This window comes from Phycodurus eques, chromosome 1, assembly GCF_024500275.1.
Source record: "Phycodurus eques isolate BA_2022a chromosome 1, UOR_Pequ_1.1, whole genome shotgun sequence".
Taxonomy (NCBI): Eukaryota; Metazoa; Chordata; class Actinopteri; order Syngnathiformes; family Syngnathidae; genus Phycodurus; species Phycodurus eques.
Window position 1 is genome coordinate 48658650 of NC_084525.1, and position 13464 is coordinate 48672113.

The 13464-nt window shown below is 43.0% G+C and overlaps 1 protein-coding gene across 2 annotated transcripts; it reads left to right on the forward strand.

Annotated features, from left to right (window-relative positions):
* The first annotated feature begins 672 nt into the window (after positions 1-672).
* On the forward strand, positions 673-13320 carry LOC133398861 (tetraspanin-2-like). Of its 2 annotated transcripts, XM_061670077.1 has the most exons (8): positions 673-882; positions 7995-8097; positions 10132-10229; positions 10332-10406; positions 10487-10570; positions 10918-10974; positions 11080-11163; positions 11261-13320. In XM_061670077.1, the coding sequence occupies exons 1-8, from the start codon at positions 814-816 to the stop codon at positions 11324-11326; spliced, it is 636 nt and encodes a 211-aa protein (XP_061526061.1). In that variant the 5' UTR covers positions 673-813; the 3' UTR covers positions 11327-13320. The 2 variants fall into 2 exon arrangements, with proteins under 2 accessions (XP_061526061.1, XP_061526046.1); XM_061670062.1 differs by having other exon boundaries at positions 10132-10406.
* Positions 13321-13464: the final 144 nt, after the last annotated feature.

Genomic DNA, 13464 nt, shown 5'->3' on the forward strand with positions numbered 1-13464 from the left:
ATGTTGGACCTGGTGGTGCTGATTACTTGCAGCAACAGAGGGAACAAATCCATTTCATAACTTTTAGTTGGGAGTTAGTGTCTTGATTTAGCTTATGTGTTTGGTCGAGTACAATTTGATCATTTCACGCTTCTGCCATTTCGTATTGTCAAGGAAAATCTTTATCACTCGGTTGTGTTTTCATGCCGCTACATGAGCGCAATTGTTTTGTGAGGATTCACTTGTACTCTGATGTTTTATTAATGAATGTCTTGCTCTTTAGAAATGAACTGAGGCAGTGCTACCATTAAGAAGGCTGATTTGCATACTTGTATTAATATATGCATGAGCATACGGGACGCAAGGACGTGCCCAAAGGATTATCTTATTAGAAAACAAGAAACTGTAAGATTTTTTTTTTTTTTTTTTTTTTTTTTTAATTGCCCCAAGTCACATTGGTTTTCAATGTCTTAAAATGATTGCAGCTGTAACTACAATCTATTCAAGACTATCGGAGAAATGAGAGAGCATTTTCTTTCCACTGCTTTGTGAACATTTGCCAAATCCACATTGCAGCACCCCACTCCCCAGCCCAAAGGAGCACTCCCTCCCTCCCTCTGCATTATAGAAGGGGGCGGTCTGGAAAGAACTGTGTGTATGTGTGTGCGTGTGTGAGAGAGAGAGAGAGGGGGGGGAGAGGGAGAGAGAGAGGCTACCATGACAGCGCCTCCTGATGCACAAGTGTTTTGACTCGCGGGGACTATCTTGTACGCAAGCAACTCAATCAGCCCTCCCTCAGGCCGTTTTGTGCGGATAAAAGCAAAGCCAGCTGACATGGGGAAAGTGGAAGGAGGGATGAAATGTGTGAAATATCTCCTGTTCTTGTTCAACTTCATATTTTGGGTAAGTGCCGGTGGAGGTTGCACTGGTGCGACCTGTGCGTGGATGCAGGTGCAGCGAGTGCAGCTGTGACTTGTGGTTTAGATTGTTTACATGCACGCTCTCTCTGTTTGTCTCTTGCCTCAGTGCTTGATTTTGCAGTCACTCCGTGTGGTTTCACTCCGTGAGGGACAGCCAGAGCTTTCTGTTGTTATTTAACTCCCCAAATCAGATTTTCCACATGGGGGATAGTATTCATTGACGCCTGCTTTTTTTTTTTTTTTTCTAAAGGAAAGTCTGAATGAAGAGTGGGAGTGGTTGTGGGTCACCTAGGAAATTCAAGTCAGCAGTTGGCGCCACATTACATCACTGGCACACAGTGCGGAGTCGATTGATAAAGTGAGCGCACGTACAAGCTGCTTGGGGCGCTTTTAGCACAAATCACTTGAGGTTTCCGAACGAGACTTAAGACAGTCAGGTGGTCATGAGAGTGGTCACCTTTCCTATGCGAGCAATGTTCTCAGAGTGGAACTTTTCTTTGTGTACGTGAGCGAGAGATTTTCCAGCCAGCGTCTGTGTTTAGGCTCAGTGTGAATGGATCCATTGTGACAGCGGGACAATAGCATCACTTCAGCCTTCTGCTCCAGCCTGGACAAGCAGCAGAGGCCGCTTGGCTCCCAAATGCAGCAACAGACCCCTCCGTTTGAGTGTCTCCATTTCCACATATAGAATAATGACTCGTGCATCCCGATGGGTGTGGCCGATGCACAGAGAAAGGCACACGAATGACGGAGGCCAAAAGAAGAATTTATTTAGTGAGAGAAGATGAGGGTGAGGGCCCATAGAGATAAAAAGGTCATTGTGAGATGGTGAGGGATGTTCGTGTTCACGCACCCGCTCACACAGCAAAAAGAGGGTCAGCTGGCATGAACTTGACCCAGTTCAAGGCAGAAAATCAGTGTGAGCATAATAGGATGTCATGTGGGTGCGTGTGCTGATGTCACAGCTCGACGGTTATTATTTTTGGTAGCGCTGTGCGCGCTTAATAACAGCGATTTGTCACATCTCATGATCACAGCAATTCAATGTCTGCAGACCTCCAACATTCTCCTGTCATTATGTTGTGTGTCGTGTATGTTTCAGTAAACGGCTCACAGCGAAATATCTTGCTGGTATCCGCTCTGCATCGTTCAACTAGTGTCTTGTTCTGTCACAGACTTTAGCCAGAGATATAAACAGTGCAAGATAAACATTGCACTACACAATTATGCACTTTGGAGCTTTTCTATCATCATCACAATGTACGAAAATGAAAATTCAGCTTTTAATTCTTATTCCTATGTTTAAAATCCTTGTAGAATTAAAATAAATATGCTTTCTAAATGTGAATGATGAAATAAATCGCCAAGTATACAAACTGAGGCTTCTGAATGCGATGAAAAGACGGCCAGCCAACTGTCAACTGTCCCGCAAATAGCACTACTACGTACAGATGCTTTTTTGTCTAGGATCTTTCGTATGCCTACACATAACTAAATGTTTGAGCCATGAAAATGTAGTGTATCGACTTCAAGCCTGGCTGGAATATAGCCCACCGGGTTGTCGCAGGGGTGACAACGAGGCACTCTAAAGCGGCCACGCCAGCAGGCTATCCGTAGGGAAGATGTACTTTCGTGGTGTAGGCATAGCTAGCTAGCTAACTGCACGTTGCCATTGCACTGGATAACAAAAGCACCCAAGTTCTTATTTCATGGGGGAGGGCGACTATGATTCACTGGGCCCAGAATATGTGGAAAACGAAAATGGTGAGAATTTCTTACTACGTAGTTCTCTGTCCTTGCACGTTTCCGGCAGCTCTCCTCAAACATGTATCATATATTTAGAAACAAACCTTCTGAATTAATTTGACAGGGTCTTTAAGTAATTGAATGGAAAGGGTTAGGATTAGGATTGGGCGAGGTTAGGCGAACTCTTACCCCTAGCCCTAACCTTTTCGATCAATTGAGCAGCAAATGTTTCATAACCAGGGTAGCTCCAATATGAAACAAACTGAGATGGTTTCAGTTGTGTTTGCAACGAGCCCCATCTCAATCCACAAAAACCTCATCATCATCTCGACTAGACTAGCCAACGACTTGAATACCTTCTACTGCAGATTTGAAAAGGACCCTTTCACACCCCACACCCACACGGCCACACCACTGAACACAATCACACCTCTGACTTCTGCGTTAACCATCCACGAACAGGATGTGAGACGAAGCATCTTCAAACAACCAAAGATTCCCAAAGCGGCAGGCCCAGACCATGTGTCCCCATCCTGCCTCAAAGTCTGCATGGACCAGCTCGCTCCGGTCTTCACACAGATCTTCAGTAGATCTCTGGAACTGTGCAAAGTACCATCCTGTTTCAAACGCTCCACCATCATTCCAGTCCCCAAGAAACCTACAATCTCGGGTCTAAATGACTACAGGCCTGTCGCCTTGACATCTGTTGTCATGAAGTCCTTTGAACGCCTCGAGCTGGACCACCTCAAGAGTGTCACAGGTCCCCTGCTGGACTCCCTGCAGTTTGCCTACCGAGCGAACAGGTCTGCGGTTGATGCAGTCAACATGGGACTGCACTTCATCCTAGAACACCTCGACAGTGCAGGGACCTACGCGAGGATCCTGTTCGTGGACTTCAGCTCAGCGTTCAACACCATCATCCCTGAACTCCTTTCCTCCAAGCTTCTCCAACTCAGCGTCTCGCCTTCCAACTGCCAGTGTATTTACAGCTTCCTGACGGGCAGGACACAGCAGGTGAGGCTGGGGGAGACCACCTCATCCACACGCAGCATCAGCTCTGGAGCTCCCCAAGGTTGTGTCCTCTCTCCGCTGCTCTTCTCTCTCTACACGGACAACTGCACCTCAACGCCCCCGGCCGTCAAACTCCTGAAGTTTGCAGATGACACCACTGTCATCTGCCTCATCAAAGACGGTGACGAGTCTGCATATCGAGAGGAAGTGGAGCAGCTCGAGCTGCGGTGCGGCCGAGACAACCTGGAGCTGAACACGCTCAAGACTGCAGAGATGATCGTGGACTTCAGGAAGCATCCTTTGGCACAGCTGCCCCTCATGCTGTCCAGCTGCTTTGTGTCAACTGTCAAGACCTTCAAGTTCCTGGGAATTACAGTCTCTCAGGACCTGAAGTGGGCGATCAACATCAACTCCATCCCCAAAAAGGCCCAGCAGAGGATGTATTTCCTGCGGCTTATGAAAAAGCACGGCCTGCCACCGGAGCTGCTGAGGCAGTTCTACACAGCGGTAATTGAATCAGTCCTGTGTTCTTCCATCACAGTCTGGTTTGGTGCTGCTAGAAAAAGGACAAACTCCGACTGAACGGACAATCAAAACTGCTGAAAAGATTGTCGGTACCCCCTTCCCACCCTTGAGGACTTGCACGCTGCCAGAACTAAGACAAGAGCGTGCAAAATCCTCTCGGACCCCCCTCCACATCCCGGTCACCGGCTCTTTCGGCTCCTTCCCTCAAGTAGACGCCACCAATCAATGCAAACTAGAACTAGCAGACATTCCAACAGCTTCTTCCCTCTTACAATCAACTTCTTAAACAGCTAACCTACAATTCCATTGCAACATGCTGCCAATTTTTTTCGTCTTGAGTTTGTTGTCACATTTCTGTGGGGCCAATTATACAATACTTGTGCACTCACTGTAGTAGTCTCACCACACTGCACTATTTGCATATCTGTTGTTGACCAATACTGGCCACTCACGCCAGAGTAGCATCTGCGCCACTTGCCCACTGACTGAGGAGTATCTGCAACATTTGCACAATCGACATTGTCCCAGATTATTGCGCTATAGTCACTTCAAACTGCAAACACTCCTCGAAGTCTCGGCGCCCTTTGCACAATGGTCATTGCACCGGCTATATTAGTAATTCAAACTACTCTAAGTGCGAGAGGACTCTGCATTTTTTTTGCACAATTGTCAAAACAAAATAATAATAATAAAATTTAAAAATTGTACCGGCATTACCAGATAACTAGCATCCCTTTATTGCTCAGTGACTGTTTTTCTCAATGTCTTGATGTCTCTATGCTCTCTGTCGATTGACTGTCTGCTGTCTTACTAGAGCGGCTCCAACTACCGGAGACAAATTCCTTGTGTGTGTTTTGGACATACTTGGCAAATAAAGATGATTATTTTATCATCTTTATTTTACCCCCCATGTTGGGGGGTAAAATGCACAGACGCTCGTACTTTCTCGCATGTTCTAGCGTACAATGGGCTTCACCCCACCCATAATTATCACCCTGTTATGTACACTTTCCTTCTGCTCATTTGTTTTAACGTGCCCACATATCAAAAAGACAACACTCCCTAAACTTTGTCTTTTTCATTCATTCATCTCGTTCACTTCAAAATGAAGCTGAAGCTTAAATTTACAGTCAACCCTGTTTTATGAAGAAAAAAAAAAAAAAAAAGAATTCCACAGACTGTCCCTAAGTGAGACCACATCCATGTGTCTGTTCTCCATGCTCTCATGGAATTTTCCCTCACGAAAACACCATTTAACTGCACTGCCTTAAAACTTGCCTTTACACCATCAAAGAACTATTGAAGCTCCGACAGAGAGATTTCCGTCACCTTCCAGAACGGACCAGACGAACAATTCGTGCGAGCGAGTGTGTAGTATCGTTACGCATGTGGTTACAGGCCACATCTGTAGTGTGTGTCCATAGGCAGGGTAGACCCTTCCTCATTTTATTCTCTCCTTTATTGTGTATGTCAGTTTCCCTCCTTTTGTGCGCCAAACCCTATAGTCGCAGGGAGACAGCGGGTCTTTGTCCTCTGGGGGAGGGCGTGGGACAAGGTGGGGCGGAGAGGGGGGCGAAACATGGAGGAAAGTTGGGGGGAGAGATTTGCGATGAGAGGCGTGGGAGGGGAAGGGTGTGGCTGGTGTCAGGAAGGGAAATGATTCAAGGCAAAGTGTTTGGGTGGGGGCGGGGGGTAAAGCAGGGGGTATGTTAGTAGTGAGGGGGTTGATGGCATTTTTTGGTGCCCTAAAATGGGATTTGTTACCACAGTGCTTCTTCCCAAGAGGGCATATTTCAAATGTCACGTTGACTGAGAATTACAGCCAGTAGAACGTTGACAGAGAACATGTATCTCGGATTGGATAGCATTCTAATTCATTTGTGCTCTAATGCCAGGCAATAATCCTAGAAAGTTTGAAGAGTTGAAAAATATCTTGATAGAGAGAAGAATGCACTGATTTCAGCTTTGACCTTAATCCCTCTTAAATGAAGACGAACCCTTTTTGCATTATTAGCTGGGTTTACATGTCGACGTTTTTTTGGTCATTCTGATTGGAGATCTCTGGTGAACCGTTTAAACGTGACGTGATCTATTCCGAGCTGGCGTTTACAAGGGTCACTTGATTTCATCGGGACCAGCCGTTTCACAGACGTGTGACGTGCACAGATTGATGTAAACATCGTTTATCGATTCCATGTATCGAAACAGAGGTCAGTCGTCTATTTACCGCCGTAGTTGCGATTGTTTTTGCACTTTTATTGAAGCAGCAGCAGCTTGATAAATTTCATTTGCATTACATCTTGAATAACTGTTTATTTTTCAACTTTTATTGAGGTCATTTTCATTTACCTTTGATGTGAAATACATTTTAATTGTATCATTACTTGGGTACAGTTTTCTTTCATTCTTACGTTTTTGCTTAGAACATATTGACTTTATTCCTGTGAAATGACATATTTTTTCTAATAGGTACATTTTATTCTCAAAAATGAATTAATCAAATATAACCCATAATAATAATAATGAAAAAATACTCAATTTATTATTATATTTTTCATGTAAAATAACGATGCTATTGTTGCTTAATTTGTTTTTTTCTCTCTTGTTGTAATTTTTATATATAATATTTCTTATAATATCATTCCGTCCTTAGTTTCAGATTTTTTTTTTTTTTTTTTTCTCATAATATTTTGACTTTATTTCGCCAAACTTTTCGTATAAAGATCATAAATAGGAAAGGGAGTGGAACCGGAGGCTGGCATCAAGACTACAGATGGAGAACAGCTTGTCATGCCCAAACGTGGACCGAACAGAGTGAGGACACAGAAATTGTCACACGACCTATTGAGAGAAATTCTGAGATTTAGGACACAGACGGACCATGTGACTATCGCTGCATAATACTCCTCGTCTTGTTTCCCTGTGCACATAAACATGTTTTGAGCCTGCGTACAGACTGGATTATCCTCAGAGGACATGAGGCAGTGGAAGCTTTTTGTATGGACGTGTCAGGCGAGCAGAACCACGCTTTATGCCCTCCACAGCGCCTCCAATCTCACTGGAGGACTTTGACTTCAGGCTTGTCCCATAACACTTTGCACTGGCTGGAGAACACTTTTTGTTCAACATATGCGGAATGAAGGGAAACGTGAGCAGCATGAAACCACTTTTCCAAACAGACAGGATGGCCTGGTTAGGCTCAAGGTGTCACACTGCTGAACACAGCCAACTGGAAAGCCAGAGATGGCTCGGAGTGTTTTAAACTCTCCTTTTAATGGAATTTGTTGGTCCGAGCAGCAGGTCAAATAGCCGACAAATACTTAATCCTGCTGTTGAGCCATCATTTAATTTTGTCCACACCGAAAATTACACTTGTATATACTACGGCTAAAGTGCAAAGGGTGGAGGGCCCCGTCTGGAAACTTCCTGTCGTCATTTGCTTTATTTTGGTGGGAAACCACAATTAGGCAGCGCGAAAGAACAAGTCGTCTGTCAAGCAGAAAACCTGCACTTTTACCATCTTTCTTTCCATTGTTAGATTGCTACTGAGACAAAGCTCTCATCCTCTAATAGAAATGATTTCTTTCCAAATTAGCTCAAGATCTGGAATGAGCTTTAAACTACATACCGTAGCTATTCAAGTAGACAAACAGTTCCTCCACTAAGGGGGAAACATTTACACTCCATCCATCCATTTTCTGTACCGCTTATCGTCCCTTTTGCATTTGTTAGTCTACTCACTATGTTCTTTTTTTTTCAGTCTCAATTCTATTTGATGTGATCCTAATCTTTCTGCTCACATCCAACCCGCAGCTGATGGGATCCTTTGTTCTGGCAGTGGGACTGTGGTTACGTTTCGACCCGGAAACCGTGTCCCTGCTCAACGGTGATAAGGCCCCAGACACGTACTTCATTGGTAGGTACCAAAAACACCTTGTACGTTACATTGGTCACGTGTCAGTGGTTGAACCAAAAGCCCAGCTAAGCAATCACAGTGGTTATACACAGTGATAATATTGTACTTTACAGGAATTACATCATTCAATCAAAACTAAAGGATTAAACCGTTTTTTTCCCCACGTTTTGCTTTCATTCAATGGGCATTGTGCTGCTCCTTCCGTTGTGCGCACCTTGGCCACCCGGGGGCAGTGTAATACACACAGAGACACACGCCAAGAAGTGTTGCACAACTGACTCAATAAGATGCTGAAACATTAGTCATTTTTTTCACATAGGACAAGAAATAAATGCCTGTGAGTGTCCTAATATTGTCTGTCCACGTGTTTGTTTTTAAATATCCGTGGCCTAAAGGGTTATAACACACCACACACACATAACACAGACGCTATTCTTCAGCCCATCGACGGCATTTTTCATTATTTGTCAGCATTAAGCTAAAATACTTGACGAAGGCAACGCTACTACTGTATTCTCCCAATTGTGTTCAAATGACACATCGTTGTGTTTGACCGTGGCAGCAAGCGCTACTACTACTCTGCTGTCACGTTCACGTTTCCCCCAACTGCTCACAAAGTGAGCCACGTTGCTCTCTTCTCTTCTGCCATTGACATGTTTCCGTGCTACTCCCTGCTAAATAACGAATCAGACCCGACATCGCGAAGGATATTCCGACCACCGCCTTGTGGTCAAGCACTCAGTGACCACACACAAAAAGCCACATGTGCACACGTTTTTGCTACAATGGAAAAGCATTTACGTTCGGTGATTTTCCCCACAGTTCAAAATGAAAAAGATGTTCATCATGATGCCTCAGCAGGCTTTACAAATAAGCAGACATGAGCGCTGTGCACAGACAGGAACTTTCTTTAGTAATGGAGGCATTTACTACGTAAAGAGAATAATCACGGCAATGAGTCAAATCCGCGATGTCAAATCCGCGACATGACATGCTGCGTAGTGGAGCATTTTGAAATAACTGTTTTTGTAGTCGTGCAATAGTATCATGAGGGTCATATTGGGTTTCTCCGACATTTATCGTCCGCTGTCGTCTCGATTGTAGCATCTGAGGTCAACCCCGTCTCAACATTTGCAGTCGGAATCGTTGCGACATTTGACCGCAAACGAGCGTCTGGTCGTCAGAGCAGAAGGTTCCAGAACAGCAAACCAGGCAGATGTGACAAGTGCGGACGGAGCCAAAGAAGAGCCAGCTACACCCACAGCACTGACAATGGCATTTATTTGAACAGATCACAGATTGCGTGAACACGGACGAAACAAGAGCACCGCGAGATTCCAAACCGCTGCCGAGACGTAAACATTTGCCGCTTGCAAAGTCCCACCGCCAATTAAATTTCCTCTGGAAACTTGGGAGAGACGCTGCACAGCAACCCATCAAATTACAACCTGCTCTGATTATATTTGACATAAGAGATATACAGTAAAAAGCTTCCGAACATCCTTGCACCGAACGCTTGATGACTTCATGATGCGCTTTGTCCTAGTGAGAAGCTTGATGGGAGATGTGGTCATCTTGGGGGTTGTGTTTATTCCACTTGAACATTCCTCAAACCTCTCTCTTTGGGAGGCACTACATGCGATGGCACTGTTTTTACTTAGAAAACATAACCAACATTCGGGACAATATCTCTTGCTATCTGTTCATGACATTGCAATCTGAAAGGGTAAAGGCGCTGGAGTTTCAGTTAGCAGGTTTATGTTGATGCTGCCCCCTGCTGGTTGATAAAAAAAAAAAAGTAAAAAAAAAAAAAAAAACAACAACAATTTGTTTCCCATGAGAATTTGCAGACAACTTGTGGTGTTTTTGGATTTGTCATAAGAAATTCCTCACAAAATGTCACAATCATTTGAGGGTTTTTTTTTTAAAGTTGAAACATAACGTATTTATGGTTCTTTAATACGCAAGAATAATGGGGCATTTAATAGAAATAGACACGTCAAGAGGTGAAGTCGCTTTTCCCTGTTCTTGCAGGAGTGTACATCCTGATAGGAGCTGGCAGTCTGGTGATGTTGGTCGGTTTCTTCGGCTGCTGCGGAGCTGTTCGAGAATCTCAATGTCTGCTGGCGTCAGTGAGTCCCAATGTAACATCTGAGATTCAATCAATTCGTACCAAGATTTCATTTTTGTTTTGTTTTTTTGGGGGTTTTTTTGTATCGTTGAATCTCTTACAGTTCTTTGCATGTCTGTTGATCATCTTTGGAGCTGAGGTGGCAGCAGGCGTGTTTGGATTCTTAAACAAAGACAAGGTACAATAATAACCTTATAGCCTGGCGAGCTGATTATGTGCACAGGCCTACTCAGCACTTCTTTACAATTCGTTTCGTAGATAATCGAAGACGTCCAAAACTTCTATGCCACGACCTACAATGAAAATAACAACAGCACGTTGATCATCTCGTACCAAAGAGTAGTAAGTTGGAAATTATTCTCTCTCACTATTCATACATGGAATTTTACATGGCGTTTAACTGATTGAAAGTACTCAGTTGCAAGCATTATCAATGACATGAATAAGTCTTTCATTTCATTTTGGTTTAGGAGAGGTCCTGCTATTTGACAATAATAATAATAATAATAATAGAAGCAACTCTTATTGTTTACTTTTGAAACCTGTTTGTGTGTTTTGCATTTTCAGCTTTTATTTGAGCAAAGAGACTCAGAAATGATATATTGTCATCGCATTACAAAAACGAGAATTTTCCTGTCGCGTCTGGCCACTTATTGTGTATTGTAAAACATTTTGCTGTGCACTTTTAGCTGAACTGTTGTGGAACGCTAGCTAACAACTGTTCATATCAAGAACCAGGTACAAAGGTAAGATTCTTCTCTTTTTTGTTTTTTAACCTTTGTACCGGGCAATATTTTTACTTGACGTCCACGTGACAGTAGGACATTTTCTTTCTTTTCTCCATCATGCAGGACTGCGAGACAGGTGTAAAGGATTTCTTCAACAGTAAACTCTTCATCATTGGGTACGTTGGCATCGGCATCGCTGGCGTCATGGTGAGTTAGGGTTTGAGGACCGCGACCAAAAGTCATGCTCAGCTTTGACTGTTTTTGGGTTTGTTTTTTTTCTAAAGCTGAATTTTTCCTCTTCCAGATCATCGGGATGATCTTCAGTATGGTGCTTTGCTGCGCTGTACGTAACAGTAGGGAGGTCATCTGAACAACTCAGATCGTCACCGTCATCTGCCGAGTGATCCGGGAAGCACTTCTCAAAGGATCTCCCTTTATTTTCTCGTGCGGTCTTTTATTTCACAACTTCATACCATGCAGATGGGACTTGGCGACTTCTGTTACAGACAATGTTATGTTGCCCCTTCTTATCTTTCAGATCGTCTTCCCCCTGTGACCGTTTGGCAAGCGCGAACACAAATTTGAGCCCACATACCTTCACGGTAGTGTCCGAGGTTTTTCATACAACCCATACGCTTGTCTTAGTCTTAGGAAGAGAAGCAATAGGTTAACATTTTCGGGAGACATGCTTATTTATTGATTCCGACATGAGTCTATAGCCAGCAAGTAGCGTTTTTTTCCCCAACATGATTACTCGAAAACCAGGAGTGTCAATCTCATTTTTTGTTGCGAGCCAAATTGCTGTTAGGTTTTCCCTCAGAAGGCCGTTATGACTGTGCAACCATATAAATGCATCTTCACCTTATCATATCATTATGGAACCTCGGGTTTCATATTCATTCGGTTGTTGACATCTTTTCTCCCGGTTTTCGTACACCCGCATGGCTTTTGTTGCAAATGGTCCAGACACGTTCACCTGTCCGCGTCACGACTTACTTTTTCATTTTAAAATGCCTCCCGTTTCTCAGTGTTATTAAGAGTGAAGACAACTTGAAATCCCGGTCCAGAGGAACATGATGGAGAGGCACGTGATTTCATTTTTTAATTGATTTACTTACGTGGGCCACATGAAATGATATGGCGGGACATATCTGGCCCCGGGGCCTAAGTTTGACATCTTGCTATAAACTGAAGAAAATTCTTACCTTCGCTTTACGGGATATATGATTAGGTTATTTCATATCCAATGTTTGACAGTAATTTTAGCCATTTTTATTATTTTATTTTTCGGCCATTTTTTTTTGTTTTGTTTTTTTGCCCCTTTTTGATTTTGCAACTATATTTATCTGTATTTTTTTTTTTTTTTTATTAAGATAGAAATGAGACAAAACTTTGTCTGCAATACAACTCTAAAAATTGTGGGGATGAAAAAAAATAATAATAATAAACAAAACAAATCAACATTTCTACGGTAAGAATGACTTGAACTCATTTGGTCGGAGGATTAAGCCAGCGGCACGAATATCAAATTTTTATGGTTTTTTTTAATTGTTGGTTCTAATTCACTTTATGCGCTATTATGTAAATATCTGTCAAGTTTTTGTAGCTGTACATTTTTGTGGCTGATTCGATCGTACTGCTTGTAGATAAAGTTTGGAAATAGTGGCACAGTCAGCATTTGCGTAAAAAAAAAAAAAAAAAAAAAAAAAAAAATCATAATAATAATTCCATAGGGCCAAAAACAGCCTTTCAATGTGCCTTTTTTCAGTGACAAACTTTTTTAGCGACAATGTGCTGCCTGTCTGGATGTAGAACGTAGAAAAAAGTGTACATACGATAGTGACGTTGGACTGCATTTCGTGAGCACACGTTCAACGAGTAGCACGCATGAGTCCAGTTCTTTTGTTTTTTGGTGTTGTATTAGTTGTTGCACTCAACTGTAAGAGGGGGGGAAAAAAATGTTTTAAAAATGCGTGACCGGTTACATGTATTCAAGCTACGTAGGACATAACCGTATTTTGTTGATATTATAGGAGTGACATACCACTAGATATACAAAGGTGATGGGCCGTGTAATGGGAAGTGGCGTTTTGTATGTTTGTTTGTTTTTTGTTTTTTCTGTTGATCTAAAAGAACATTTATGAGGTCAGCGCTCACTCAAACAAGTGGACGTTACGTTGTGCACCGGGGCCAAAGTCCCCCGGTGCTCCTCAAGCCACGTTACATGCATACGCTCGATGTCACGCAATGCTCCCTCACGAAACAAGCCGTTTTCTATTCAATTCTCTGTTAATTTATTTTGCTTACCATTCTGGGCTTCTCAGGTTGACACGGTAGGTGTTTGAAGTAGAATAAAGCATCTAAATGTTTTAAACAGTTTTCCTTGATTTTTTTTTTCCCATAAATGTGTGCCTGCTCAAGCTTTTTTAGGGAACCCCCTTTGGATTATTTGACCTGCGCTGAAACGACCCTCCATTTAAGAAGTGTTACAATGTGACAGGGAAATCT

Bases quoted from the DNA above. Each gene is read 5' to 3' on its own strand.
- LOC133398861 (XM_061670062.1), top strand. From the start codon at position 814: ATGGGGAAAGTGGAAGGAGGGATGAAATGTGTGAAATATCTCCTGTTC. The intron at 883-7,994 runs GTAAGTGCCGGT...TCCAACCCGCAG, and splicing joins TGTTCAACTTCATATTTTGG to CTGATGGGATCCTTTGTTCT. The intron at 8,098-10,131 runs GTAGGTACCAAA...CTGTTCTTGCAG, and splicing joins CCCAGACACGTACTTCATTG to GAGTGTACATCCTGATAGGA.